The sequence below is a fragment of the Neolamprologus multifasciatus genome, chromosome 17 (assembly GCF_963576455.1).
Source record: "Neolamprologus multifasciatus chromosome 17, fNeoMul1.2, whole genome shotgun sequence".
Taxonomy (NCBI): Eukaryota; Metazoa; Chordata; class Actinopteri; order Cichliformes; family Cichlidae; genus Neolamprologus; species Neolamprologus multifasciatus.
The window spans coordinates 11,486,332-11,511,087 of record NC_140455.1 but is presented as its reverse complement, the minus strand read 5'-3'; the positions used below and the strand labels follow the sequence as shown (position 1 = coordinate 11,511,087).

Genomic DNA, 24,756 nt, shown 5'->3' with positions numbered 1-24,756 from the left:
GCGACATCAATTTACCAGGAGTGTAAACCACGTTAAGCTTGTAACGTTGCAGCTGGATCATCATTCTTTGGATTCTCAGTGGACAGTCATTTAGTATTTTTTTTTTAAATTTTATGTTTTTTTTTTAAGAATGCTATCTTTGGTTTGTGGTCAGTGTAGACACTGATTGCCTGCCCTGACACGACCTGGTGAAATCTTTCGCAATGGGATGATGGGAATAACATTACTAACAGCATTATTTTTTTCAGTAATGAGTAATCTAACTAATTACTATTTCTATCGTTACAACGCCAGTACTGTTACTAACAAGAAAATGTGGTGCAGTCGTGTTACTATTTTTCAACAAACAGACGGTTGAAGCTGTGTTCAGCTTATCGCATCTTATATCAGTTGCACGGAAGTAGCTGTAAGTAATGTGGGCGCTACAGCTTTAAGCAGCTGCGCGCGCTCCCGCGGACGGCAATCACTTTCTGGCATACGATCACTTTTTGTCACAACACCTGTAGCTCGGGGGCAAAACAATTGCAAGAGTGCTGTTGTTTGACTGAGGAAGAATAAAGTAGTCGTGGTAAGCCAATCACATGACCACTTCAAGATGACAAAGCAACAATGTGATATATACCAGTTTTTAAATTGTGTTGATAGGCCACGTAAAACCAGAGTCATGATAAAAATATATACGCGTGTTTTTTCCTCAATAATTTCGTCACGTTTATTGTCTAAGGACAGCGCTAGCAAGCACTCTCTCCTTATGAGCAAAAGAAAAAAACAAAAAACAAAAAACATCCAGTTTGTGTTGACCAATCAAAAATGATATGGCAACATGACATTTGGTTATTTAGAAAGAGGGTTAAGTTTTAGGAGTGATGGTGAGAGAGAGAGAGAGAAAGAAAGACAGCAGAAAAAGAGAGAGAGCGAGTTTTAAGAAGTGAGAGATTTGTGACGTTTACCGTGTTTGGAGTGTGTAATTAATGTGTTGCCTTTTGTAGTTAGTGTGTAGTGTTGTGTGTCAGAACAATGGGGCGACTGCTGTCTCCAGGTAAAAAACAATGGGCCAGCTTGCATATTTTATATGTATATTTTATATGCTTGTAGTAATGGTGGTAGCACTCATGTTCATGCAGGTGACAATGCTTGTGGTCGGGACCCAGAGCAAGCTCATGGTCATCCTCGTAGGTGTGCACGCCTTCAGCATTCTTGTAGCCATCTTCATAACAACAGTACAGAGTGTGACTTTTATTTTTTAAATCTTCTGTTAGGACACTATTACAGCTTAAAATGAGAGGTGTGGGTGCTGTGACTGAGAATCTGGACAGCATAAACCGCAGTAGAAAATCTATGTTTGCTAAACTTTCTTTGCAGTTGAAATGTTTACTTTAAACAATATTATATTCTAAAGAGGCCAGAAATGTGTGCCCTTGTGTAATCAAAACAAATGGGTAGTTTCATATCGAGTCTTGGCAGAGACTAACTTGAAGCTTTATTTGTGAAGAGCAAGTTAGCTAGCTAGTACTTGTATAGGAATTTCTTTTACCTAGGTATTAATCACATTATGTTATTGTAATGCCTTGGTGCCACTGGATTTTAACATGTCTGACACTCATACTTAAGACAAATGGTAGGGGGTGTAGTAAGGATGTTGGGGGAAACAGGAACTCCAGAGGACCAGTCTTTTGTCTCTTCGAGGACTCTGGGAGGTAGCAAGGGAGTGTGAACCTTAAGGTGTGAAACAGCTGTGTACTGCCTTTTGTTCCTGGAGAAGGTATTTAACTGAGAGCCATGCTAGGCTCAGTGAGACTCTGCTGACCGTCTGTCCCGCGGTCATGCAGGGACTTCATCAAGCTTGGTTGTCTGTTCTTTGTGTGCATTGATTAAAGAATGTTAGCTACCGCTCAACGCTCGTCTGCAGGCTTTATTTAAGTGGAAAACTTCCACAACATACTGCTAACATGAGCATAAAAGGGTGGGGCTAAATGCAGTGATGCTAGCATTAACCGTGTTAGCATGTTACCTTAAACAGTTGGTTAGTCCACAGGTGTAGACTCGGAGATTCAGCTATTCATTTCATTGCAGAGAAGCTGAATCAATACTTCAGCTAGTTCCCAAATTTTTAAAACAAGTACCTGTACTTCTTCTCAGCTACAGAATGTCTTTACCTTTTGTCACCTGTATTCAATTTTTAAGGTGCCACAAATTTTTAACTCCACAAAATGCTGATTTATGGCAAGGTTTCAGTTGAAACCTATATGGGAATTGCATGGTTGGTGCAAAAAATATTAGCAGCCTTTTGCCAAAGCAAATCAGTTGTTTAGTGGAATCTATGAAAAAATGTGCATTTAAAACATTTTTTTTGCTCTAGGACATGAAATGGTAAGATTGACTCATGCAAGCAGTCCTTTGCTGACAATGTGTTTAATGTAGAAAAATGCAATGCCAAATAGTTTCCCTTCTTTTCATTACACTTGAGCCTTTGTGTGTGTATTTAAAAACAGTTTTATAGGCTTTATGAACTGGCTGTAGCTGTCTTGAATTCGGGGTCTTTAGAGAAGAGTTCATCCACATTTTTATGCTTTCCCGCTGTGGTGGGGCACTGGGCAGAGACTGAGGTTGGGAAGGGCTCGATGGTGGGCTCCATCTGTCCAGGAATCTGCGGGTCGGGTTTAAGTGGGAGAGTGACTCCAACTCCAGGGCCACCAACTGGGACATCAGGGAAGGAAGGCAGAGTCACAGGCTGGCCCAAGGCGGGCAGGACTATTACTATTCCCTGTGGTTCATCGTGGGGTGTGTTCTCATGTTCGTGCTTGTGGTGATGGTGGTGGTGCTCGTGTTCATGCAGGTGACCGTGCTTGTGGTCATGGTCCAAAGCCAGCTCGTGGTCATGTTCATGTGTGTGCACACCTTCAGCGTGCTTATAGTCGTGGTGGTGACTGGGAGAGTCATCGCTGTGGTTGTGTGCCTTGTCGTGATGAGTGTGCACGTGATCGTGATTCAGACCGTGGTCATGGGAGTGGTCATGAGCATGCCTGTGGGCGCTGCCTGTGGCATGGTCATGTGTGTGGTGGTGATCACGGTCATCAGTGTGGTTGCTGGTGTGGCCATGATTAGAGCCGCACTTGGTGTGATCGTGTGCGTGGTCGTGTGTTTGGTCTTGGTCGTGGTTGTGTGAGTGTGTGTCATTGTGGCTGTGGTCAGTCTCTCCACCCAGCAGGTGGAGCTTCTTCTCCCTCTCAGCAGCCTGGAGAAGAGATAAAGAGTGTAGGATATTAAAGAGTGAACAGTGTATTATAGGTTGTCTGTGAAGGTTCTCAGTCATCCAGGTCATCGTAGTCAAAGGAGCTTGCAAAGAAAAGCGTCTGGACTTCTTTAAGTTACTTGAAGACGTTTCACCTCTCATCCGAGAAGCTTCTTCAGTTCTAAGGTCAAATGGTGGAGAGTCCCAGATATAACCCTAGTGGGAGTGTCCCCCCACAGAGGGACAAAAGGACCCCCTGATGATCCTCTAATCGCCTGAGCCAAGGTGTGGAACTGGGTGTGGGTCCCAATCAGCCAGAGTTTCGGTTGAGTTCATTGTGAAACCTGGCCCCACCTTATCATGCGAATTCCTGAGGTCAGATGGCCCAGGGTGTGAGTGGGCGTTAAGGCGTCTGGGAAGGGATCTCAAAACTGGATTATAGATGGCAGAGAGTTGGTGTCGTAAACCACCGCCTCTGTTCAAAGATGGTCGCTCACAGTGGACATAGATGGCTTCTTTCACTCCTCTTTCAAACCATCTGTCCTCTCTGTCCAAAATGTGAACATTGGCATCCTCGAAAGAGTGTCCTTTATCCTTAAGATGCAGATGGACAGCTGAGTCTGAGCCACAACATCACTGTTTTACCAGCGGATAAGGGAAGATGCACCGTGGTCCTAAACACTACAGACTACCATACAAAGATCACTACTCTCCTCAGTGACAACAATACCTACGAAGCCTTAAAGCGAGACCCCACAAGCAGCTACAAAAAGAAAGTTATAGCGTGCCTTCAAGACTTGGAAAAGGACAAAATCATTGACCGCCTTACTTATCACCGCCTTTACCCAGGGGATGCCATACCCTGCATTTACGGACTTCCAAAAATCCACAAGGAAGCTGTCCCACTCAGACCCATAGTCAGTAGCATAAACTCAGCCACTTATAACATTGCAAAACACCTTGCTACCATCCTTGCTCCTCTCGTGGGGAACACCCCACACCACATCAAGAACTCCACCGACTTCACTGACAAGGTCCAGAAACTTACCCTGGATCCAGATGAAACAATAGTGTCCTTTGATGTAGTCTCTCTCTTCACTTGCATACCCACCACGGAGGCAGTGGAGACTGTCAGAAAACGACTACAAGAAGACAGCTCCTTGGAGGACAGGACCAACTTCACACCCGATCAGATTTGCACACTGTTAGACCTCTGCCTCACCACCACATATTTCAAATACAACGAAGGCTATTACAGACAAAAACATGGCTGTGCCATGGGCTCCCCGGTGTCACCTATTGTAGCCAACCTTTACATGGAGGAAGTGGAAAGGAAGGCTCTTGGCTCTTTCAAAGGAAGAGTACCCAGCCACTGGTACAGATATGTAGACGACACCTGGGTCAAAATCAAGACACAAGAAGTGGAATCCTTCACTGCGCACATCAACGCGGTGGATAAAAACATCAAGTTCACCAGGGAAGACACGAAGGATGACTGTTTGCCTTTCCTGGACTGCGCTGTGCACATTGAAGAGAATGGCAACCTCAACATCGAAGTTTACCGGAAGCCCACACACACGGACCAGTACCTCCTGTTTGACTCCCATCACCCTCTGGAACACAAACTTGGAGTAATTAGGACCCTACACCACCGGGCAGAACATCTTCCCTCTAAGCCTGAAGGGAAAAAGAAGGAACACACACATGTAAAGGAAGCACTCAAAACGTGCGGCTATCCTAAATGGGCGTTTTTAAAGTCAGCAAAGAGGCACAGAAAAGAAGATCAGACACCAGCGAGGGAGGATAAGAAGGACAGACGCAACAACATTGTCATCCCCTATCTAGATGGTGTATCAGAGAAACTCAGGAGGGTTTTCTCCAAGCATGACATCCCGGTGTACTTCAGACCCAGCAACACACTCAGACAAAAACTGGTTCACCCGAAAGACAAAACGCCAAAACACAGACTTAACAATGTGGTGTATGCCGTACAGTGCAGCGAGGAATGCCCAGACCTCTACATTGGAGAGACCAAACAGCCACTTCACAAGCGCATGGCACAACACAGAAGAGCGACCTCCACAGGACAAGACTCAGCTGTCCATCTGCATCTTAAGGACAAAGGTCACTCTTTCGAGGATGCCAATGTTCACATTTTGGACAGAGAGGACAGATGGTTTGAAAGAGGAGTGAAAGAAGCCATCTATGTCCACTGTGAGCGACCATCTTTGAACAGAGGCGGTGGTTTACGACACCAACTCTCTGCCATCTATAATCCAGTTTTGAGATCCCTTCCCAGACGCCTTAACGCCCACTCACACCCTGGGCCATCTGACCTCAGGAATTCGCATGATAAGGTGGGGCCAGGTTTCACAATGAACTCAACCGAAACTCTGGCTGATTGGGACCCACACCCAGTTCCACACCTTGGCTCAGGCGATTAGAGGATCATCAGGGGGTCCTTTTGTCCCTCTGTGGGGGGACACTCCCACTAGGGTTATATCTGGGACTCTCCACCATTTGACCTTAGAACTGAAGAAGCCTCTCGGATGAGAGGTGAAACGTCTTCAAGTAACTTAAAGAAGTCCAGACGCTTTTCTTTGCAAGCTCCTTTGACTGTATTATAGGTTTGCAACCACTAATGGCCATGTGAATAAAATATGGGCTGGTGCTTCCATCTTCAGATTTTCAAGGCCCACTTAAGTCCTGAAAATAACAAACAGCAATTCTGGCCTCCATAGCTATGGTCCCCCTTCACACGACAACAGTACAGAGTGAATTTTATTTTTTAACTCTTCTATCTGGACAGTTAGAGCTTCAAAATAGAGGTGTACCAGGTGTGACTGAGAATTTTGACAGGCTAAAGCACTGTAGCAGATCTGTTTGCTAAACTTTAGGGGAACTGTGTTAACAAAACTTTGGATGTGTCCATCTGATTCTGTAGTTTAAAAAACACATCCTCATTGGCGGTATACAGCAAAGACATGTATAAACAGTTTGTGTTAATTTAGTGAGTTCCAAAACACAGCGTGCAGTGAATTAAAATTAAAATCACACAATCCACCAATCATCCTTTTATTTTCTTATGCTGTAAAAAGACATTGAAGGTAAACAGCGAAACCATCTAAAAGAGTCTCACCTCAGTCTCATAGATCTCACAGGCTCCCTCAATCTCCTCATCGCCATTGAGAGCGTGAAAGAGGGATGCCTTACAGAAACCCTTGTGCTGAGGAGAGAAAAAGAAGAAAAAAGTAAGAGTGCAATAATTATGCCTGTGGTTTTGCTACAGTGTAAAGGCCTTTACACGTACAGTTTGTGCAAATGTTTCTTGTTTTAAAAATACTTTTGGACGAATATTTTTGGATCAAGTTCAGTTTTTCTGATTCTCGCGTGTGAATAAACAGATTGGACCAATCAGACCACTGCATTTGGCAAGTGTGCTTGCAGCTCAAAGGCATACCAGTACAGAATATACAACGATATGGAAATAGGTTTTTAATTCTAAGCAGCTGCTCTGGGTCATACGGCTATCTGAAAAATATTTCTCTGCCTCCTCAGGTGTGGTCTGCCCACAAGAGCTCAGACTTCCTCACTGACGTCCTGAATTATGTACAAAAGCAGCTGTGATGCAGCTTCACCTCTTGGATTAAAACAAGAAATTCTTCTTGCTGCCGGTCGTAAGTTCAATTCCACCATCAGGCCAGGGTCTTTCTGTGTGGAGTTTGCATGTTCTCCCCGTGTTTACGTGGGTTCTCCTCCCACAGTCCAAAGACATGCACTTTGTGGGGATAGGTTAATTGAAAAGTCTAAATTGCCCATAGGTGTGAGTGCAAATGGTTGTCTGTCCCTGTGTGTTAGCCCTGTGACAGACTGGCGACCTGTCCAGGGTGTACCCTGCCTCTTCCCCTACGACAGCTGGGATAGGCTCCAGCACCCCCCGCAACCCTGAAAAGGGTAAGCAGAAGCGAATGGATGTCTGGATGAATCCAGAATCTCAGTTTCTTCGTTTTCTTGTTTAGAAACCTTACGACCAACTCATCGTCACTTGATGCCATTACACTACAAATTTGCATCTGAAAACTTTGTAGATTTATGTTGTTTTTTCTAAACTAGGCAAACTAAATATCAAAGTAATCTCCTGCTGTCATACACAAGCCACTGATATGAAGCTAGAACATACTAAGCTTTGAGCAGCAAATGAAGGTCTTTTCCTTGCACTGTTAGAAAGTAAAACAATCCCCTGATGGAGAAGGTGAGTTGAACTTGATTTCATTTGAGAATAAACAGGGCAAAACCTAGTAGATGAAAGATTTATTAAAGACTCACAGCAAACTCGCATTCCATGGGGGGGCAAGGTTCATCTGCTCCTGCCCTCTGGGGGCAAGTGGTCTCCTGGATGGTGTATTCCACACGGTATATCCTACCTGCGACAGCCTGGACGCACAAAGACAAAGAGAGAAAGGAAAAGCCCAAATTAAGGAAGAGACTTGATATATATATAAAATCATGTGTGAGAATTGGGGCAGCATAGTTAGTGATGTTCTGTAGCGGTGTGGGATACAGCAAAGTTTTGGTATAGAATACATTTTAATAACCACTAAATTACTGTGATTCTTTTTTCACACAGTAACTAGTTAACAGAATGACCATTGGCAAGTCTGGAGGTGGTGTAGCGCCCCCTGTCACGAAAGTAAGACATAGTCCAAATGCAAAAAAATGAAAAAGATTAAAGTTTTAAAAAATATTTTTTGCACTATTCTTGTTCTTAGTTTTGTCAGAAATGTGTGATTAAGGAAGTTGTGGGAAATTTTCCCGTTCTGTTTAATTAAATTAAATCAATTTTAATTCAGTTTTTTTTATATAGCCTCGAGGCATTTTATATTGTAAGGTAGAGACCTTACAAAAATACAGAGATAACCCCAGTAATGAAATCACCAGTGGGAAGGAAAAACTCCCTTATAACAGGAAGAAACCTCCAGCAGAATCAGGCTCAGGGAGGGGCGGCCATCTGCCCTCACTATTTGGGGAGACAAACAAATTAGCTTTGTTTCTTCTGTTTTCTGTCTGTTTCTTCTTGGCTGCTGGGCTGTGGTCTCGTTGTTTCAAAACTGAGATACTTTTTAGTGCAATATTAGAATGTGACAAGATGAATGGAAAACTGTATACATTTTATTTCTTAGAACCTGGAACCTCTATATGTTGCTCCACTTCCTGCAGCCTGCATAGTTCTGCTTAGTGCTGCTGAGTCATGTGACCGCAGGTCAATGAAACACAGCAGAGCAGGGAAGAGTGGGTGGAGCAAAATGTGTCTTAATGTAAGTACCAGAGTACCAGTACAGTAGTAGTACCAGATTAGGTATGGATACAGTCAGTATCAGTCCAGGCAGAGCAGTGCCACTACCATAAACATTTATGTGCCTCCTTTCTGTTTATACCAGATTTGGTAGAAAACTTTATGAAATATTACACAGTTTATGCAAACTTTACTTACAGGCTACTGTAGTTGTTTAATCTAATTTTTGCGTAGGAGCTTCTCTGTGTGTTTCCATTAAATATGACGGTGTAAATTTGTAAAGGGGAATTCTACCACCTTATTCTCAGCCTTGACAGTGCATGATGAGAATATATATCTATACAATAAAAGAGCCGAGGATACATTATGTCACACATCTTAATTTTGATCTCCCTACCTGTGAAGTAGCACGGGAGATTTTGAGCAGAGCAAAACGATTGGCCAGCCCACTCTGCTGATTGAACTTCTCCAGAGATTGAGTCACAGCCTTCTGAACTTTATCGTGATTATGGTCAGTTAAACCTGGACAGCCACCACAGAACTGAAGCACCCTACCTGCAGGAATTGAGCAGAACAAAAAGTCATTTTAATTATGAAGAGACTGTTGCACTCCACAAAAACATGTTCTAAGTCTGGACCTTGATGTCTTTGTAGATATAATGGTTGAATTTGAATGAAAACCACAATCACTTCTTTTTGATACGTGTAATATTTTTCATACCTGGTCTGATAGCACACTTGTATTTGTAGAGACGAACCACTCTGTGTACCTTACTGATGAAGATAACAGCTTTGCACTGTCCATATACCTGCAAACACAATACAATACATGATGTTAGTGTACTGCTCATACATACAGCATCACATTCGCAAAAGAGTTTATTTAGATTTTTTTTTTTATACCTTTTTATAAATGTATTACTGTTAGTTGAAAGAACAATGGCAATATCTTGTGATACTAAATATCTTTATTCACCTGCCAACTTATGAACTATTGCTTATGGAACACAAAACTAAGATGCTCACTATGTTAAAACAGAAAGATTTAAGATTGTAAGAAAGCCTTAAGCAGAACACAAGAGACAGTAATAAAAAAATCAGGACTGACACATGTATTAATTACATATGCATACAGATTTTTGGTAAACTTGTTGATGAGAATTTGCACATGCAGTGTTTGTGTGTGTTTTTTCTAACCTGCGTATGGCCACTACGAATGTCACAGCTCTTCCAATCTTTCTTGCTGAGTACGCTGCAGTTGGTCTCCACAACATCCAGATTCAGGTAGAAGACCACACCATTCTCTCCCTGTAAAACACACAAATGTAATCAATCATTATGTACAGTCAATAAAACGCTAATCGAATTTATTTTCAGTGGTTACTTGTTTAATTTATGTTCTGATCACATGGTCATTTGTTTTTCACGTCATTTGCCTAACATGGCATCCCCCCCCCAAAAAAAACAAAAAAACAAAAAAAAACAGTCTGACTTGTCGTACTTACTTAAAACATTGGTTTAATTTGTTTTTGTTGTCTCATTCGGTCCAATCACAGTGAAAAGTTTTTGGAACATATTTGTTTTATGAAAATGTTTCTAACTGACTTTTTCTCCAGATTTTTAGTCAAATCACTTTATGATTTTATAAATTTCAGTATTCCAGTAATGCCAAAATACACTGAACTGGTCTGGACTCTGCTAGAAAGTAATTCTGCCTTAAACAGCTCTGGTCTACCATACAGTAATAATACTGCAAGCTCAGCTTACATGTCTCTTTATGTGGGCGTTGGACAGGCGGTGCAGACTGAAGATGTAGCCCTCTTTTCTGTTCTGGTTGATTTTGGTAAGAGCCAGTTCAGCAGCTGCTTTTGTTGAAGCATCTTCACACGAGCCTGGTTCTATGCCACCATTCTCCACTGGTGCACCATTGATGGTCACACAACCCAACGCCAGCAGCAGCAATAACAGCATGCAGCTCTTCATGGTAAAGGCCTGGGACGACTCTCTCTCTTAAACACAGATGTGCAGAGATGGAGAGGTCACATTTTATATTCTGCTACTGTTTAAGTCCCCCCCATTCCACCCACACACACCTCTTGTCAATGGTAAATATAACCATTGACCCCTACCTCTCAGAAAGTCATGCTCACCTATCATCCAGACAAACATTTACAGTGCACACTTGCACAACGGAGCTTATCAGTCGTTAGATAATCACTCATGCAATCGATCTCTTCTTTTGGATCAGTATGTGCAACCAATTTGTTGAAGGTCATATGATCTACTCTTGGCACTGAGTTAAATCAAGGACAAAGCTTAATGTTTGTTCAATAAAAACAGCAAAAAGGTAAAAAATGATGGCGAGTAATCAAAGCAGCAACTAATCTCACACGGCTATCCTACAGTTGAGCATGCATTTATAACTTGGTGGGATCTGGGGTCAGAGGAGATTGGACAGAGCACACGAAAGATAAGATCACACATATGAAAATACATTTAAAAATTATAAACCAAATCTTACATTCAATATCATAAATAGAAACTGAAACTGAATACGGTATACTTTTCTTATTAACAACACTAGAGCTAGCTATTTATTCTTTCTTCATTCCTCATTCTTTCTTCATTCTTTATTCTTTCTCTAGCAGCCTAAGTGACTGTAAATTTCAGAACACTGTCACATTCAGCATCAGGTTTTTAAATTCAGCCTCTTAAAAGCACATTTTAATGAAATTACTATAAGTAATTAGATAATAAGCTCACTTTGTTTTGAAGTATTTGTTTGTTATGTGAAGCAAAGCCACAATTCATAAATGTGCACACAGGGGGGGTCAGTTGTTTTCCTGGTGGTTGGTTCATTGGCTCTGGGATATTCTGGGTACACATTCACCACCATATTAACACAAACTAAATGGGAGGATCAAGAGGGTGAAAGGTCAAAAGAACATAGCATTTATTTGTGCAAACGGACGGTTGGTGCAGCCATTTTCAGATCTCTCCAGAGATGTTCAATTGGGTTCAAGCGTGTCTCTGTCTGGGACACTTAAGAACATTCACAGAGTGGTCCTGAAGCCACTCATGTGGTGAGTCCTTAGGGTCATTGTCCTGTTTGGAGGTCTGAGGTTCAGAGCACTCTGGAGCACGAAGATTAACCGTTGGGTTCTTGGCATCTCCTTGACTAAGGCCTCGACTCAGACACGATATTAGAGGTTAGTTAACAGATCGATCTTTCTCCTGGATACAAACACATTTAAATAAGCACTTCTAACTCTATTTGCTTCTTTCTGTGATGTTTCTAGTCTTTCCAAAGAAGGCTGCTGGTCGATCAGCTGATGATGTTGCCACATGCTTTTTCTTTTTGCATGCTCATCTTTTTGTGCACGTATTTGCTGAATGTTCACCTTGACCTGGTCTCGAGTGTACAAGAGCAATATCAGTATCAGTATTGACAGGGAAATCTTCCTTTGCAGGACCTGTAAGCCTAGTTTTTAGAAGGAGAATTGTGACAGACACATGTGAGACTGATGCTGGACTTTCTCCTCTTCTATCTGTTGCTCTGGAGGCCAATGGCTGGCTCAGACAAACTGAGGGGCCATAGTGCACTGGGGAAGAGAAGAAATCAATCAAGAACTTATCAAAATCACAAAAGTAAGTGTCACTAAAAGAAAAGAAGTGAAATTACAGGCTTTTTTTTATCGACGTAAAAGATATATGACATTACCCTGGCATGCAGTAACACTGTGAGAAATCTTGGAGTCCTTTTGATCATAACTACTGTCATTCATTTGCTCAACTAAAACTAGAAACATCCTGTCTCAGAATGATGCTGATAGGTCACTTCACGCATTAATTTCTTCTAAAATAAACTATTGTAATTTATGCTCTACAAACCTCCTGAAAAACCTTCAGTTGATCCAGAACTCTACTAACTACAACATGAAAGCAAGAGCAGATTTGTCCTATATTATGTTCTCTGCTAAATTCAGAGCTGGATTTAAAATCTGTCTCTTCACATACAAAATCTTGAATAATCAGGCCTCTTCATATCTTAAAGACCTTATAGCACCTTATTATTCAAATAGAGTACTTTACTCTCAGACTGCTTACTTGTGGTTCCTAGGATACTTAAAAGTAGAACGGGAAGCAGAGTATTTTTTGGCTTTGTATTCGAAGTGTTATAAATAGCAGATATTGTATGAAGGCATCGATCTGGGAGGGGTCAGGTATAAGATGGACAGGACCACAGAATGGGGCACGTATACAAGCATTTGTCTGGTTGTCATTGTGTGTTTAGTCTCAGTTGTAGCTGGTTGAGTGTGTGTCACTGTGGTTGTGGTCAGTCGTCTATACCAGCATGTGGAGCTTCTTCCCTATCTCAGCAGCCAGGAGAACAGTATACAGTATAACATAGTTCAGCAACCTCAGTGGCCATGTAAATAAGTGCATACAAAATGTGAGCCGGTGCTGCCATATTTAGATGGAATGGAATTTGTTTTATGGTTACCAGAAAATCCAGCTTTCTTACACATGCAGACTAAGACTACAAAAGGTGGCTAGATAAATGAAGTGCTAAAAACTACAATTCCACTGATTACCCTGTGAAGATGTTTCCAGTTTTATCAAAGCAGACTTCTGATGTGCCTGGAAACTGCTGGAGTCACACTTCTAGTTTGGGGGTTTCAGTTCCTAATGCTTCTTTATCACAATTTTGGACTTGACCTTTCACATCTGCTCCAGCTGTTCTTTTAGGCCCTGATACTTCTCAGTTTTCTCATGCTCCTTCCTTGTTTCATCCTGGATTCTGGCCCTGACACTAACTAATCTTTCCATTACTCACAGAGCCTCAGGGTTCTGGACATCAGATATAGTCCTCTGTGGATTGTGAGGGCTATTTGTGTCTTGAGATCAGTGGTATCTATGTTCTTCTGTGGCCAGCTTATTATTCTGCCTGGATATCTGACGATGAGTCAATGTATTGATGGCTTAGATATTATTCCTACCATTCAGTTGGTTTCTCAGCACCTGTCTTACCTTCTGTTGCTGACCTTTATGGATTTTTATTATGATTGTCATTGTAACATGGAATACAGTTGCACTTGCAACTTGTATGCCTGATATTCTGCCTTCTGGCAACTCGTCCCTTTCAGTTTGGATCATCCTGCCTCTCTTTGCAACATTCCACACACTCTCCTTATTAAGGAAAGCCAAAACATCATAAGCATTTATCAAAGGCTTGTGTAAAATTAGTCAAAGTCAGAGTTCAACATGTGGATTTTTAATGAATTCAAATCACAGAATTAATCATGCATGCATTTTCCCATTGCAGCACTTCTCAGCTGTCACTGTTTCTGCACTGTGGGGGCAGGTGGTCTCCCGGGTGTTGTGTTCCACATAGTAAACCCTTCTCATCTGGATGTACAATTACAAAGAAGGAAATAAGAAACTTATGACATGCAACCCGAATTCTGAAAAAGTTGGGACATTGTGTTAAACGTAAATAAAAACAGAATACATTGATTTTTGAATCAATGTAATTTCACATATTTTATCCACAATAGAAAATAGAAAATATATTCAATGTTTACACAGGAAAATTATAATTATTATGAAAAAATAAGCCAATTTCAAAATATTGGCTTATTTTGAAATTGATGACAGCCACATGTCTCAAAAAACTGAAGGAACTGAGATCAGCTGCTAAACTTTAGGCAGAGGAATATTAGCCCATTCTACAGATAGAAAGGATTCTAGCTGCTCAGCAGTTCTAGCTCTTCTTGATTTTATAATGTTTTCATCTGGTGAAAGACCTGGACTGCAGGCACCTGGACTCTCGTACTATGAAGTCATGTTGTTGTAACAGATGCAGTATGCAATTTACCATTGCAACAGATGCTCCAGATTGAAGCATCAGAGATGCATGGTTTTTGAAATGAGTGCTGATAGCAAACCAGATGGTCACTCTCATCTTAATTCAAGAGATTGTGGCTTTCAGGCTTTGTCTCAGTTTTAAAAAAGCTTTTCTGGATCATGTTCACATATTGATTCTTTTTTTTTCCAACATATCGTCTTGTGTTGGATGGTCTTTGCCTACTCAGAAAAGCATCACATCTCTAAGTTGTGGTGGGGTGGAGCAAGTCAAGATTTTCTTTTTCTCATCAATGAAATCCAGAAGGTCTCAAGGTGCAGTGGAGCTGAAGGGGAACATTGCCCCTGTCTCAAACAAGATTCTGATGCTTAGTTTGATCTTATAGCTATAATTATAATTTCCTAAATATTGGATAAGTGGAAGAAAAATGGTACATAGAATAGTACATATAATATTCCAAATAAAGCCTTCCTTATTTTTATTCCTATTCATATGTGTCATGATGTGCTGTGTGGCAGACAGGAGATGAGGACTCAAAATGCAGGACTCTCAGACTCGAGGGATGAACTCAAAACTAGTGATGTGACGTTCTGTATCAAGGCTTCAAAGCTTGTGTCGAGTAATTTAGGGGGCGTTTCCGCAATGGCGTATCGAGGCTTGCTTCATTTATGGGAGGAGCTGAAAATGATGACGTCCGAAGCCTCGCTGCCCGGCTGTACCACGTGACTGGTTCATGAAGTGGTTCGAACTTTGCTGCGAGCTATGACAGCGATAGAAACCCCTCAGACTTTCAAGATGTAGGTGTTTGATGGAGAGTTGCGGTTAGTGAGAGTTTGGAGACAGTTTGGAGGTTTATGAGAGTGAGGAGAGAAAGTCAGGAGAGAATGGAGCCAGCTAAGAAGAGGAGGATGTCCTCCCGTGTGTGGGAACATTTTGATTTTATTCCTCCCAACAAGGTATGTAAATTTCTACAGAAGATGTATTTTCATAATACTGATGGTGTAATAAAACTTATGTAAAGCTGTCTGTACTTTTGTACAAGGTGAAGTGTTTGCTATGTGCCAGGGAGCTGGGATATAACAACAACACCTCATCCATGCTTAGGCACTACAGAGCTTTGCATGAGAATAAGGGGAACACCGATTGTGGAGCAAGACCAGGTGAGCCATCAAATGTCATGATAACATAGCATGCAGTAATGTTACTAAATGATATAACAATATTATACACCCGGATGGGATGCACCCTGGATCCAGTGCAGGTGGTGGGAGACAGAAGGACTCTGGCCAAAATGTCATCTCTGATGGACAGAGTCTCCCACCCCATGCATGTAAATGTTGCTGAACTGCAGAGCTCCTTCAGTGACAGACTGCTGTATCCTAGATGCATGAAGGAGCGTTTCCGCAGGTCCTTCCTCCCTGCAGCTGTCAGACTGTAAAATCAGAACTGCTCCCAACAAACATAGATGTTCACATCTGCGCTGCAACTGCAGTAAGTTAATTAACCGATTCGCACTACAACCTGGTTTACCTCTTATCTGTAGTTATTTTTATTTAATTTAATAACTGTACAGTGCTCTCTGTATATAGTAACCACTGTCCTTGATGTAAATATATAAAAATTGTGTATGTTTCTGTTCTGTGTACTGTTTGTTTGTTTGTTTGTATATGTGTCTTTTTGGCTGCTGTTACAACCAAATTTCCCCTTGTGGGACAATTAAAGGATTATTCTATACAATGCAATAAGTGACATGTGTGATATTTATATTTGTGCTTTGCTCTGCTGAGGAAAGACAACAAAAACAATCTCAATTAGATGAAGACCTGGTTAGCATGGTGATTGAGGACTCCCAGCCATTTAGCATTGTGGAGGACAAAGGATTTAAAAGATTTGTTAAATCATTAAATCCTAGCTATGTTCTCCCCACTAAAAAGGCCATAAAAAATAAAATTTAGTTTTTACAGAATAAAATGTGGGCAGGACTGAGGCTCACAGCCTCAGTGTGTAGCTGTCCATACCTCAACGTTACAAAAGCACAACCGCTGTCCACACCCCAACCACACCTCACAGTAAATGATCATTTCCATTTTAAGCATTTCCAAATAATCATTTTCCATACTGCCAGTATAAATATACACGGTATCCTGCCATCACTACAATATACATGTTTTACACACTCCCTTTGTTATTGACATTTACAGGATGTGTGCAAAAGGCCACACTCTTCAAATTCATGCCAACTAATATTTTTACGTCCAGTAGATGTCCTACTAGAGCAAATGAAGCTTCAAGACGCTTTGCGCTGGGGTGAACCAATCGGATGAAAAGCTTCAGTGCTTCACGAAGCTTCATCTGCCCATCACTACTCAAAACCACAGCTTTTATTTGCTGGTCACAGGAAAACAAGCATAAATAGCAACCTAAACTTACAGGAAACACAGGAAGATCCACACAGCATGAGGGACAACGCGACACTGACTCAGAGAAACAGGGTTTAAATACACTGGGAAGTAACGAGGGGAATAAGACACAGAAGGAGGGCACAGCTGGGAGAAATCAGAACTGACGAGACAAGGAAGTAAAGTAGGATACACTCACATGAGACACAGACCTTCAAAGTAAAAACAGGAAGTATAACACAGATGCGAACTTGACACGGTGGAGACAGCAACTAAGAAACACAGAGACATAACCCATAAAGCAGAGGACTCTAAGAACCAAAATACACAGAGGGAAATACTAAGCATGGAACACAAGAAACTAGACTCGAGGGAGTAACAAAAGACCAACCATGAGATATAAGGGATCAAAAGTACTCACACACGAGTACAAAATACAAAAATCACAAAGAACTAAAAACGCTGGGTCAGGAAACCCAGGATCCTGACAATATGGTGTGTTTATATCTTAATTTGCATGAATCTTATAATATGTAAAAAATCCAAACAAACATTGTAATGCTCAAAAGTAATGCTATCACTGGTTCGGTTCATGCTCCTGTTGATTGAAAGACTAACAGTACTCTGGTCCAGTGTCTTTAACCTGTGCGTGCGTGCGTGTTTAGACATCTTTGTGAGGAAAGAAAATTGGCATGCCACTATACTTGTGGAGACCAACAGGCACTAATGGGTACAAAAAGTAAGAGGGAATTAATCACGATGTTTGTCAAATGTAAAGCCTAGTTTTGATCTTCTTTTGCTGCTGGTTCAGCCTAATTTGGTTGGAGAGAGACAAAACCTGCAGCATCAGAATCTAGCGCAAAAAAAGATGTGAACACAAAGAGCGGACCTGACGCATCAGAATCAGTGAGCTGTTGGCTTTCAGCCTCGATAGCGTGTCTGCGTATGTGCCGTCGGGTGAGAAAGCAGACATCTCACTCATTCTGATGCGTCGGTTCCACACTCTGTGTTTATGTCTTTGTGCAGAATGCGTTTACCTGCTCTGGTTTGCTGTTTCAGCTGTTTGGTGGTTGTTGAAATAGTTTTGATAGCTTTAACCTTAGATTCTGGCGTTTTCTGCCAATCAGAGAGTTCTGCCCCTGACTATGTCTGACTGGTTTGGACCACAATATGGGCATAATGTGTGTCTGTTGTTGACCAGAGTTTCAGAGTTTCAGAGTTGCGGAGACTTTTTCTTTTTTGTACTCAAATGGCAGGTCACACCGGTATGACCTAGGATTTTTTTTCAGTCGCACCATTGAGAAATTAAGTCACATATGTGACCAAATTGGTCGCACTCTAGAGCCCTGGGTTTTAGTGTCAGGGTTACAATTCAGTCTTTAAATGATCACGTATGAACCCTGCTTCCGGGTTCAAACTACTCTGTTTATTAAGACTGTTATGTTTTTAACATGTTTTAATGCTTTGTATTGTGTTCTAGTTGTTCTCCGTCCGTTTACAGGATACTGCCATGTGATTGCATTTGTCCCTAACCATTTAGAACCCTCACGTTAACTTTTATCGAGTGGAAAAAAGTTAGCGTTCATCCTCCAGCTTCACTGTGCTAATGTGTTAATATTATGCTAACTATAGCTGTGTAGCTAGCCACCACGTAGCACATCATTATATACCAGCTAGTCCATGTTCAGTAACACTAGAAAAGTCACTGCTGTTTAGTTTTCTGTCTTCATTTCTGTCAGATGTGATAGCAGAGCTGTACTTTTTACACCTGGTAAAGCAGCAATACCGATCATTTTAATAAAGATCAAGAGATTTAGAACATTTCTTACCCCCAGTGATGCCACAGTGTTCGTTTGACTTTGGGACTTGAAGCGGAAGTTGGATCTGGAAACAGCTAATGGTGTCAGATTTAAACACCGCATTAGGTTATAGTTAGTGTGGCAGGGCGTGGGTTGTAGCGCAGCTGTGGGGGAGGCGGACAAGCTGAGCTCGATCAGCTCATCATGTCTCCACTATTAAACAGGCCTGGACCTGAGAAGTTTTGGTTGTTGTTGTGTGTGTGACTGTAGCTGAAATGCTGCAGCTGAGTGTTCTGAGAGCAGCAAACGGGAATAAAGTATGTTAAATGAGTGAACTATGTGGTCAGGTATGTCATTCCTGTTACAGTTAGGTTTAGGCCAAGGGTTTAGGGTTAGGCATTCATTTTTGATGGTTAGGATAAGAAGCTAGACACGTGAGAAGTGATGTGTTACAATGACTGTGAATTTTTTTATTGCAAATGTATCATATATCATATAGTTTTCCATTCTTTGTTACACTTGAGTCATTGTGTACATCTAAAACAGTTCCATAGGCCATGCTATACAGCAAGCATAAAAAAAGCGTCCTCAGCAAAGACTTTCTCCACCAGGTCACGTCCTGCCTTTGGGACAGGACACTGGGCAGAGACTGAGGTTGGGAAGGGCTCGATAGCAGGTTCCATTTCTCCAGGAATCTGGGGGTCGGGTTTAAGTGGGAGAGTGACTCCGAGCTCAGGGCCACCAGCAGGGACATCAGGGAAGGAAGACAGGGTCACAGGCTGGCCCAGAGCTGGCAGCATTGTCACCATGCCTTCTGGGTGGTCGTGGGGTGTGTTCTCATGTTCGTGCTCGTGGTGATGGTGGTGGTGCTCGTGTTCATGCAGGTGACCGTGCTTGTGATCGTGGTCCAGAGCCAGCTCGTGGTCATGTTCATGTGTGTGCACACCTTCAGCGTGCTTGTAGTCGTGGTGTTGGTTGGGAAAGTCACTACTGTGGTTGTGTGCTTTGTCGTGATGAGTGTGCACGTGATCATGGCTGTGACTGTGGTCATGGGAGTGGTCATGAGCGTGCCTGTGTGTGCTGCCTGTGGCATGGTCATGTGTGTGATGGTGATCGTGGTTGTCGGCATGCTTGTGGGTTTGGTCATGATGAGAGTGGCTCTTGGTGTGATCGTGTACGTGGTCGTGTGTTTGGTCTTGGTCGTGGCTGTGTGAGTGTGTGTCATTGTGGCTGTGGTCAGTCTCTCCGCCCAGCAGGTGGAGCTTCTTCTCTCTCTCAGCAGCCTGGAGAAGAGATAAAGAGTATACAGTACATTACAGTAAAGCAAAATCCAGTGGCCCTGTGAATAAGTGCTTACAAAATCTGACCTTCAAATTTAATGGTGACCAAAATGAAGCTGTCTTACACATGTTTAAGAAAAAGGTATTTAAAAAAAATTAAGTCAAGATGGAAGAATTATAATCTGAACTACTGCTAATGGCCCCGTAAGGATTCTATGATTTGATCACAAGCTATAGTGACTACCGGATGAAAGCTAATCACTGCATTTCTCATAAAAAGTCAAGTGAATTTTTACCACTATTTTCATTTTTCTTTACAGTATTAATTTGGAAAAACTCCTATATTGTAATTGTTGGTGATTGCTGGAGTTGTTTTTTTTTTTATTATCATAGGGTCTTTACAACATGAAGCACCTCGAGGTCACTGTTGTTTTGAACTGGTGTTATATAAATAAAATGAAAGGAAATTAAATCGAATCATTCAATGATATTTTGATTGCCCCGGTGAGAATTTAGCTGTATCATCCGATTTTGTAATGTTAGAGCTTGAAACAGTCTAGAGCACAAACAAGATATCAACTTTTACTTTAAATGTTACGACTGTAAAGATGACACTGTGTAAGGTGGACTAGCTGGATCCTGCTTTTCACCATCCTACCAAGCACCATTGTTTCAAAGTAAAACCTGCCACTAACTAAGCAATGGAGAAATTCTTCTGGTTCCTGTGGTATCACAGTTTACAGGTTGTATGTAGAAGTATGATGGACATTATGAAAGAAAAAAAAGTGTTTGACATCACAGATAAAAAATCAAAATAAAACTTGACATACAGAGGAAGACTTGCTGTCCAATAAAGGAAGCAACCAACAGCTAGGACAAACACAAATTCCCTGTTTTGTAGTTTTTCCTAATTAGAGTCAACAGTTTGTGTTCATTTGTTCAAGATCAGAAGAGGGAGACAAAAGTTTCCAAGGTTTTATTCTAATAAATTTAAATTTTAGACTCCATCCTGTATGTTTTCTGTGCTATTGAAAGATGTTAAAAAAAATACAGAGATCATATCCTGATAAGACTTACCTCAGGCTCATAGATCTCACAATCTACGTCGATCATTTCATTAGTGGGGCAGTGGTAGAGGGCTGCCATACAGAAGCCCTTGTGCTGAGGAGAGAAAAAGAGGAACAAAGAGCAGAGAGGAACGCCCATTTTACTAAGGTTTAAGAATTAGAAAAACTGAATGTAGGAATAATCTCCTGCTGATGTAAACTAGCCAGTAATATAAAGCTAGAATACATCCTTGCTCGAGGCTTGACTGTAAACAGAGGACTTTGCTTGTAGTGATAAAAACTGATAGCCCCCTGATTGGAGAAGCCACAGTGGAGTAATTTCATCAAGCAGTTTGATCAAAATTTCTCATTTAAGAAATTCAGTTCAGACAAAATAAAAAAGTTGTGAAGTGTTTATCTTGACTCACGGCGAACTCGCAGTTCATGAGGGGGCACTTCTCAGCTGTTGCTTCTGCGCTGTTGGGGCAGATGGTCTCCTGGATGCTGAATTCCACATTGTAATACGTACTCAGGGCCATCTGAACACACAAATAAACAAACGTTTAATTGAGAAAATCATTTGCAGAGGAATTATTAAGTAATCTAGAGTGGTGGGAATAAAAACTGTTGAACATGAAAAGTAGGCCCATGAGGTTTGATGGAAAGCCAGTATTTAGTCATTTATTTATAAAGATTTTAAATTAACCTCTAAGAAGGATATTTTTGCGTGATTTCAACTAATCTCTGGTGTCAGAAATTCAGTCACAATATTCTCAGCCTTGACACTGTGTATTATGGAAGTTAAGATGATAGGATACATTATGTCACATGTGCTGATGTTCCTTTTGGAGGTATGGTAAGCTTACCCCTGCTGCAGCACGGAAGATTTTGAGGAGAGCAAAACGATTGGCGAGTTCGCTTTCATTGTTGAACTTTTCCAGAGAGTGGGACACAGTCTTCTGAACGTCGTTATTGTCGTGGTGAATTAAAGTTGAGCAGCCAGGACACATCTCATGTACTCTAGCTGCAGGAACTGAGCAGAACAAAAATTGTCTTCAAATTTTCATAAATTTTGTGGTGTGCAAAAAAAGCACTGTCTCAGATTTTGACATGTAGTTGCCAAGTGTTGCCCTACACGTCATTTCTTATTGTTTTGCAAGGAAAATTGGAAATAGGTGAAACAAAGAGATGCAGTAATTTTCATACCTGGTCTGATAACACAGCTGTATTTGTAGAGACGCTCCACTCTGTGCACCTTGTTGATGAAGATAGCAGCTTTGCACTGTCCATATACCTGCAAACAGAAATATATATTTCACTGTACTTTCTACTCCTGTAGAATATAAGTACATAAGAAAAGACCTTTATTTACTTTTTTGAAAATTCTCTTAAGGCATTTTACAATTTATAAACCACTGCTTATCGATTAAGAAAATAAAAATATAATGAAAACAATTTTATTATAACAGCTACTCAAGAAAGCCTTGAGCAGAACAGTGTGAGTACATGCACTTGCAGGGTGTGTGTCTTTTCTAACCGGCGTGTTTGTTGTGGGACGAGTCTCACAGCTCTTCCAGTTCTTCTTGCTGAGAACGCTGCATTTGGTCTCCACAACATCCAGAGTGAGGTAGAAGACCACACTGTTCTCTCCCTGTAACACGCACACATACAGTTTTATCAAAAACACAAACATTTACAGTCATTAAAACCTTAACAGAATTTAACAACAGTTTCTGGTTTTACTTCCCGAGATCTGTGAAGTCTCCTGATTTGTAAGCTTGACCCCTTGCAAAATACAAACACTAGTTTTTTAGTGTTGCAGGTCTAATAGTTTCTTTCTGCCCATCTTTCTGTGCAATTGTGCTGTAACTGTTGCTGCTCTGTCTCCAGATTTCAGCCAAACGCTTTTCAGTCACAACCCTTTAAATGTCTGGATTGTACTGAAAACTAAAAGTGCTCCAGTAAACAAACAGAAATGCAATGAACTGACCTGATTTGATACTGCAAGCAGCAGCATTACTTACATGTCTCTTTATGTGGGCGCTGGACAGGCGGTGCAGGCTGAAGACGTAGCCCTCCTTCCTGTCCTGGTTGATTTTGGTAAGAGCCAGTTCAGCAGCTGCTTTTGTTGATGCGTCTTCACATGAGCCTGGCTCCATGTCCCCACGCTCCACTGGTGCACCATTGATGGTCACACAACCCAACGCCAGCAGCAGTGATAACAGCTTGCAGGTCTTCATGGTGGTACACACTGTCACACTCAGGCTTCTAGAAGAGATGTGCAGAGGAGAGGTCACATTTTATATCCTGTTACTGTCGCACACACAGCTCCTCCTCCTGTAAAAAGTAAATATAACCACTGACCCCAGCTCCTTAGATAAGTCATGCTCATCTATCAGGCAACAAGTCAAATACTCACCAGACTGCACAATGGAGTTTATTAGCTGAGATATAATCATATTTTCAAAGAGTCTTTCTTCTTTGGGATCAATGGGTGCAGCCAGTGGGTTTAAAGTCCCATGATCCACTCTTGCCACTGAGATTAATTAAGGACAAGGCTTAATGTTCGTTAAAGACAAACAACATGGACAAGATACAGGACCATAGCAGTCAATGATCTAAAAAGACAAAGAATGTTGGAGAGTAATCAGAGCAGCTACTGATGACTGTACAACTTCATATCAGCTAACTGAAGCGATATCAGGTCACCACTGTCTGATTAAATCTCAGAAGAACAGTGGGGCTAACTGAAACTTTCCACTGGCTTGTATACTATCTTCTTTTTCCACTGCATTTGGAAACACAAGCAGTATATGTATAGCAAGAACTTCATAACATACAAGGACAGCATGTTGCAAATAGAAATGATACATAGTCATAGACATCCCAGAATACTCACTAAACCTATGCATCAATATTTAAGAAATACAAAAATAAAAGACAATGCCAGATACTTTGTACACATTATTGCTTCAATATTTTTTCAGTTATGTTTTTCATTGAATGAAAGCTTAAAAATTTTAGTTGTTAGTTTAATCTTAGGAAATTATAATAAGCTAAGTGGGTTTTTTTTTTGTTAAATTTGTGTTGTTACACTTAGCATTGCCCCACAGAGTGCCACACAAACCCATTCTGAATGAATGAATGTGTCTGCTTTCTTTGGTCATGCAGTTTGCCATTTTTACAGCTCTACATTTATTCTTAAACTGTGTGATCTCATCCTCTCCCCACTCTTTCTTAACTGGTGACATTCACTTCCTTAACATGCTTTTTGAACCATTTTTCAGAATAAATAATTGAAATATTACATCAGTGAACGCCTTCCTCTTCAGTGTGTGCAAGTGAGGTATTTAAAGTGTTATGTTAACAGTCTAACATTCTTTGGTCTTTACTTGATGCTGTGAGGATAAACTGAAGCAGAAATGGAAGATGAGACTTTAGGTGTATCACCCCTGTTCCTAAATTTGACCCCGAATCCCTTCTCACAGATGGGCCTCTTCACTGAAGGGAATGAGTTACTTGTTTTCCTTTAGCTGCAGTGAATGATGTGACCTTTGACGAGCATAAAGTAGTATTTTTGGAAGAACAAGGTGATATCCATAGAGTTATTAGTAAAACAATTAGCTCTCAGGGTTATTGAAGTCGTGTGGGATCATCTTGACACAAAGCAAGAAAAAAAGTAGCCACCATTTAAAGAAGATCTTTGGAACGTCCTTCAAGAATTCTGGACTTACTTTCATGTAAGTTTGCAAATGTTTCAGAGAGAAAATGCAGAGGTATTCCATAGGTGAATATGCAATCATAACAACCTGCAGTGTTTAAGTTCATACTAAGGAATTAC

The 24,756-nt window shown here is 41.2% G+C and overlaps 2 protein-coding genes and 1 long non-coding RNA gene across 3 annotated transcripts; 1 reads left to right on the top strand and 2 right to left on the bottom strand.

The window, feature by feature from the left end:
- Positions 1-2,393: 2,393 nt before the first annotated feature.
- LOC146498987 (uncharacterized) lies at positions 2,394-10,565 on the bottom strand. The gene is made up of 7 exons (XM_085138071.1): positions 10,293-10,565; positions 9,723-9,833; positions 9,247-9,334; positions 8,923-9,080; positions 7,559-7,666; positions 6,372-6,458; positions 2,394-3,235 (listed from the first exon to the last, which is right to left on the bottom strand). The coding sequence occupies exons 1-7, from the start codon at positions 10,506-10,508 to the stop codon at positions 2,504-2,506; spliced, it is 1,500 nt and encodes a 499-aa protein (XP_084994197.1). The 5' UTR covers positions 10,509-10,565; the 3' UTR covers positions 2,394-2,503.
- A 784-nt stretch (positions 10,566-11,349) lies between these two features.
- On the top strand, positions 11,350-16,327 carry LOC146498986 (uncharacterized). The gene is made up of 3 exons (XR_014870221.1): positions 11,350-11,734; positions 11,825-15,347; positions 15,434-16,327. It is a non-coding gene; the product is annotated as an uncharacterized LOC146498986 (long non-coding RNA).
- A 2,704-nt stretch (positions 16,328-19,031) lies between these two features.
- LOC146498985 (uncharacterized) lies at positions 19,032-23,204 on the bottom strand. Its single transcript, XM_085138070.1, has 7 exons — positions 22,940-23,204; positions 22,453-22,566; positions 22,122-22,209; positions 21,782-21,948; positions 21,344-21,454; positions 20,947-21,030; positions 19,032-19,872 (listed from the first exon to the last, which is right to left on the bottom strand). Exons 1-7 carry the CDS (start codon positions 23,153-23,155, stop codon positions 19,150-19,152), a joined length of 1,503 nt encoding a protein of 500 aa, XP_084994196.1. The 5' UTR covers positions 23,156-23,204; the 3' UTR covers positions 19,032-19,149.
- Positions 23,205-24,756: the final 1,552 nt, after the last annotated feature.

What these genes read in the sequence shown, in the direction of transcription:
- LOC146498987 (XM_085138071.1), bottom strand. Translation starts at nt 10,508, where the DNA reads ATGAAGAGCTGCATGCTGTTATTGCTGCTGCTGGCGTTGGGTTGTGTG. An exon ending in CAAGTGTGCTATCAGACCAG is followed by an intron (nt 9,081 to 9,246) that starts GTATGAAAAATA and finishes CAATTCCTGCAG; the next exon opens with GTAGGGTGCTTCAGTTCTGT. An exon ending in TCTCCCGTGCTACTTCACAG is followed by an intron (nt 7,667 to 8,922) that starts GTAGGGAGATCA and finishes TTGTGCGTCCAG; the next exon opens with GCTGTCGCAGGTAGGATATA.
- LOC146498985 (XM_085138070.1), bottom strand. Translation starts at nt 23,155, where the DNA reads ATGAAGACCTGCAAGCTGTTATCACTGCTGCTGGCGTTGGGTTGTGTG. An exon ending in GCGCCCACATAAAGAGACAT is followed by an intron (nt 22,567 to 22,939) that starts GTAAGTAATGCT and finishes TGCGTGTTACAG; the next exon opens with GGAGAGAACAGTGTGGTCTT. An exon ending in TCTTCCGTGCTGCAGCAGGG is followed by an intron (nt 21,455 to 21,781) that starts GTAAGCTTACCA and finishes TTGTGTGTTCAG; the next exon opens with ATGGCCCTGAGTACGTATTA.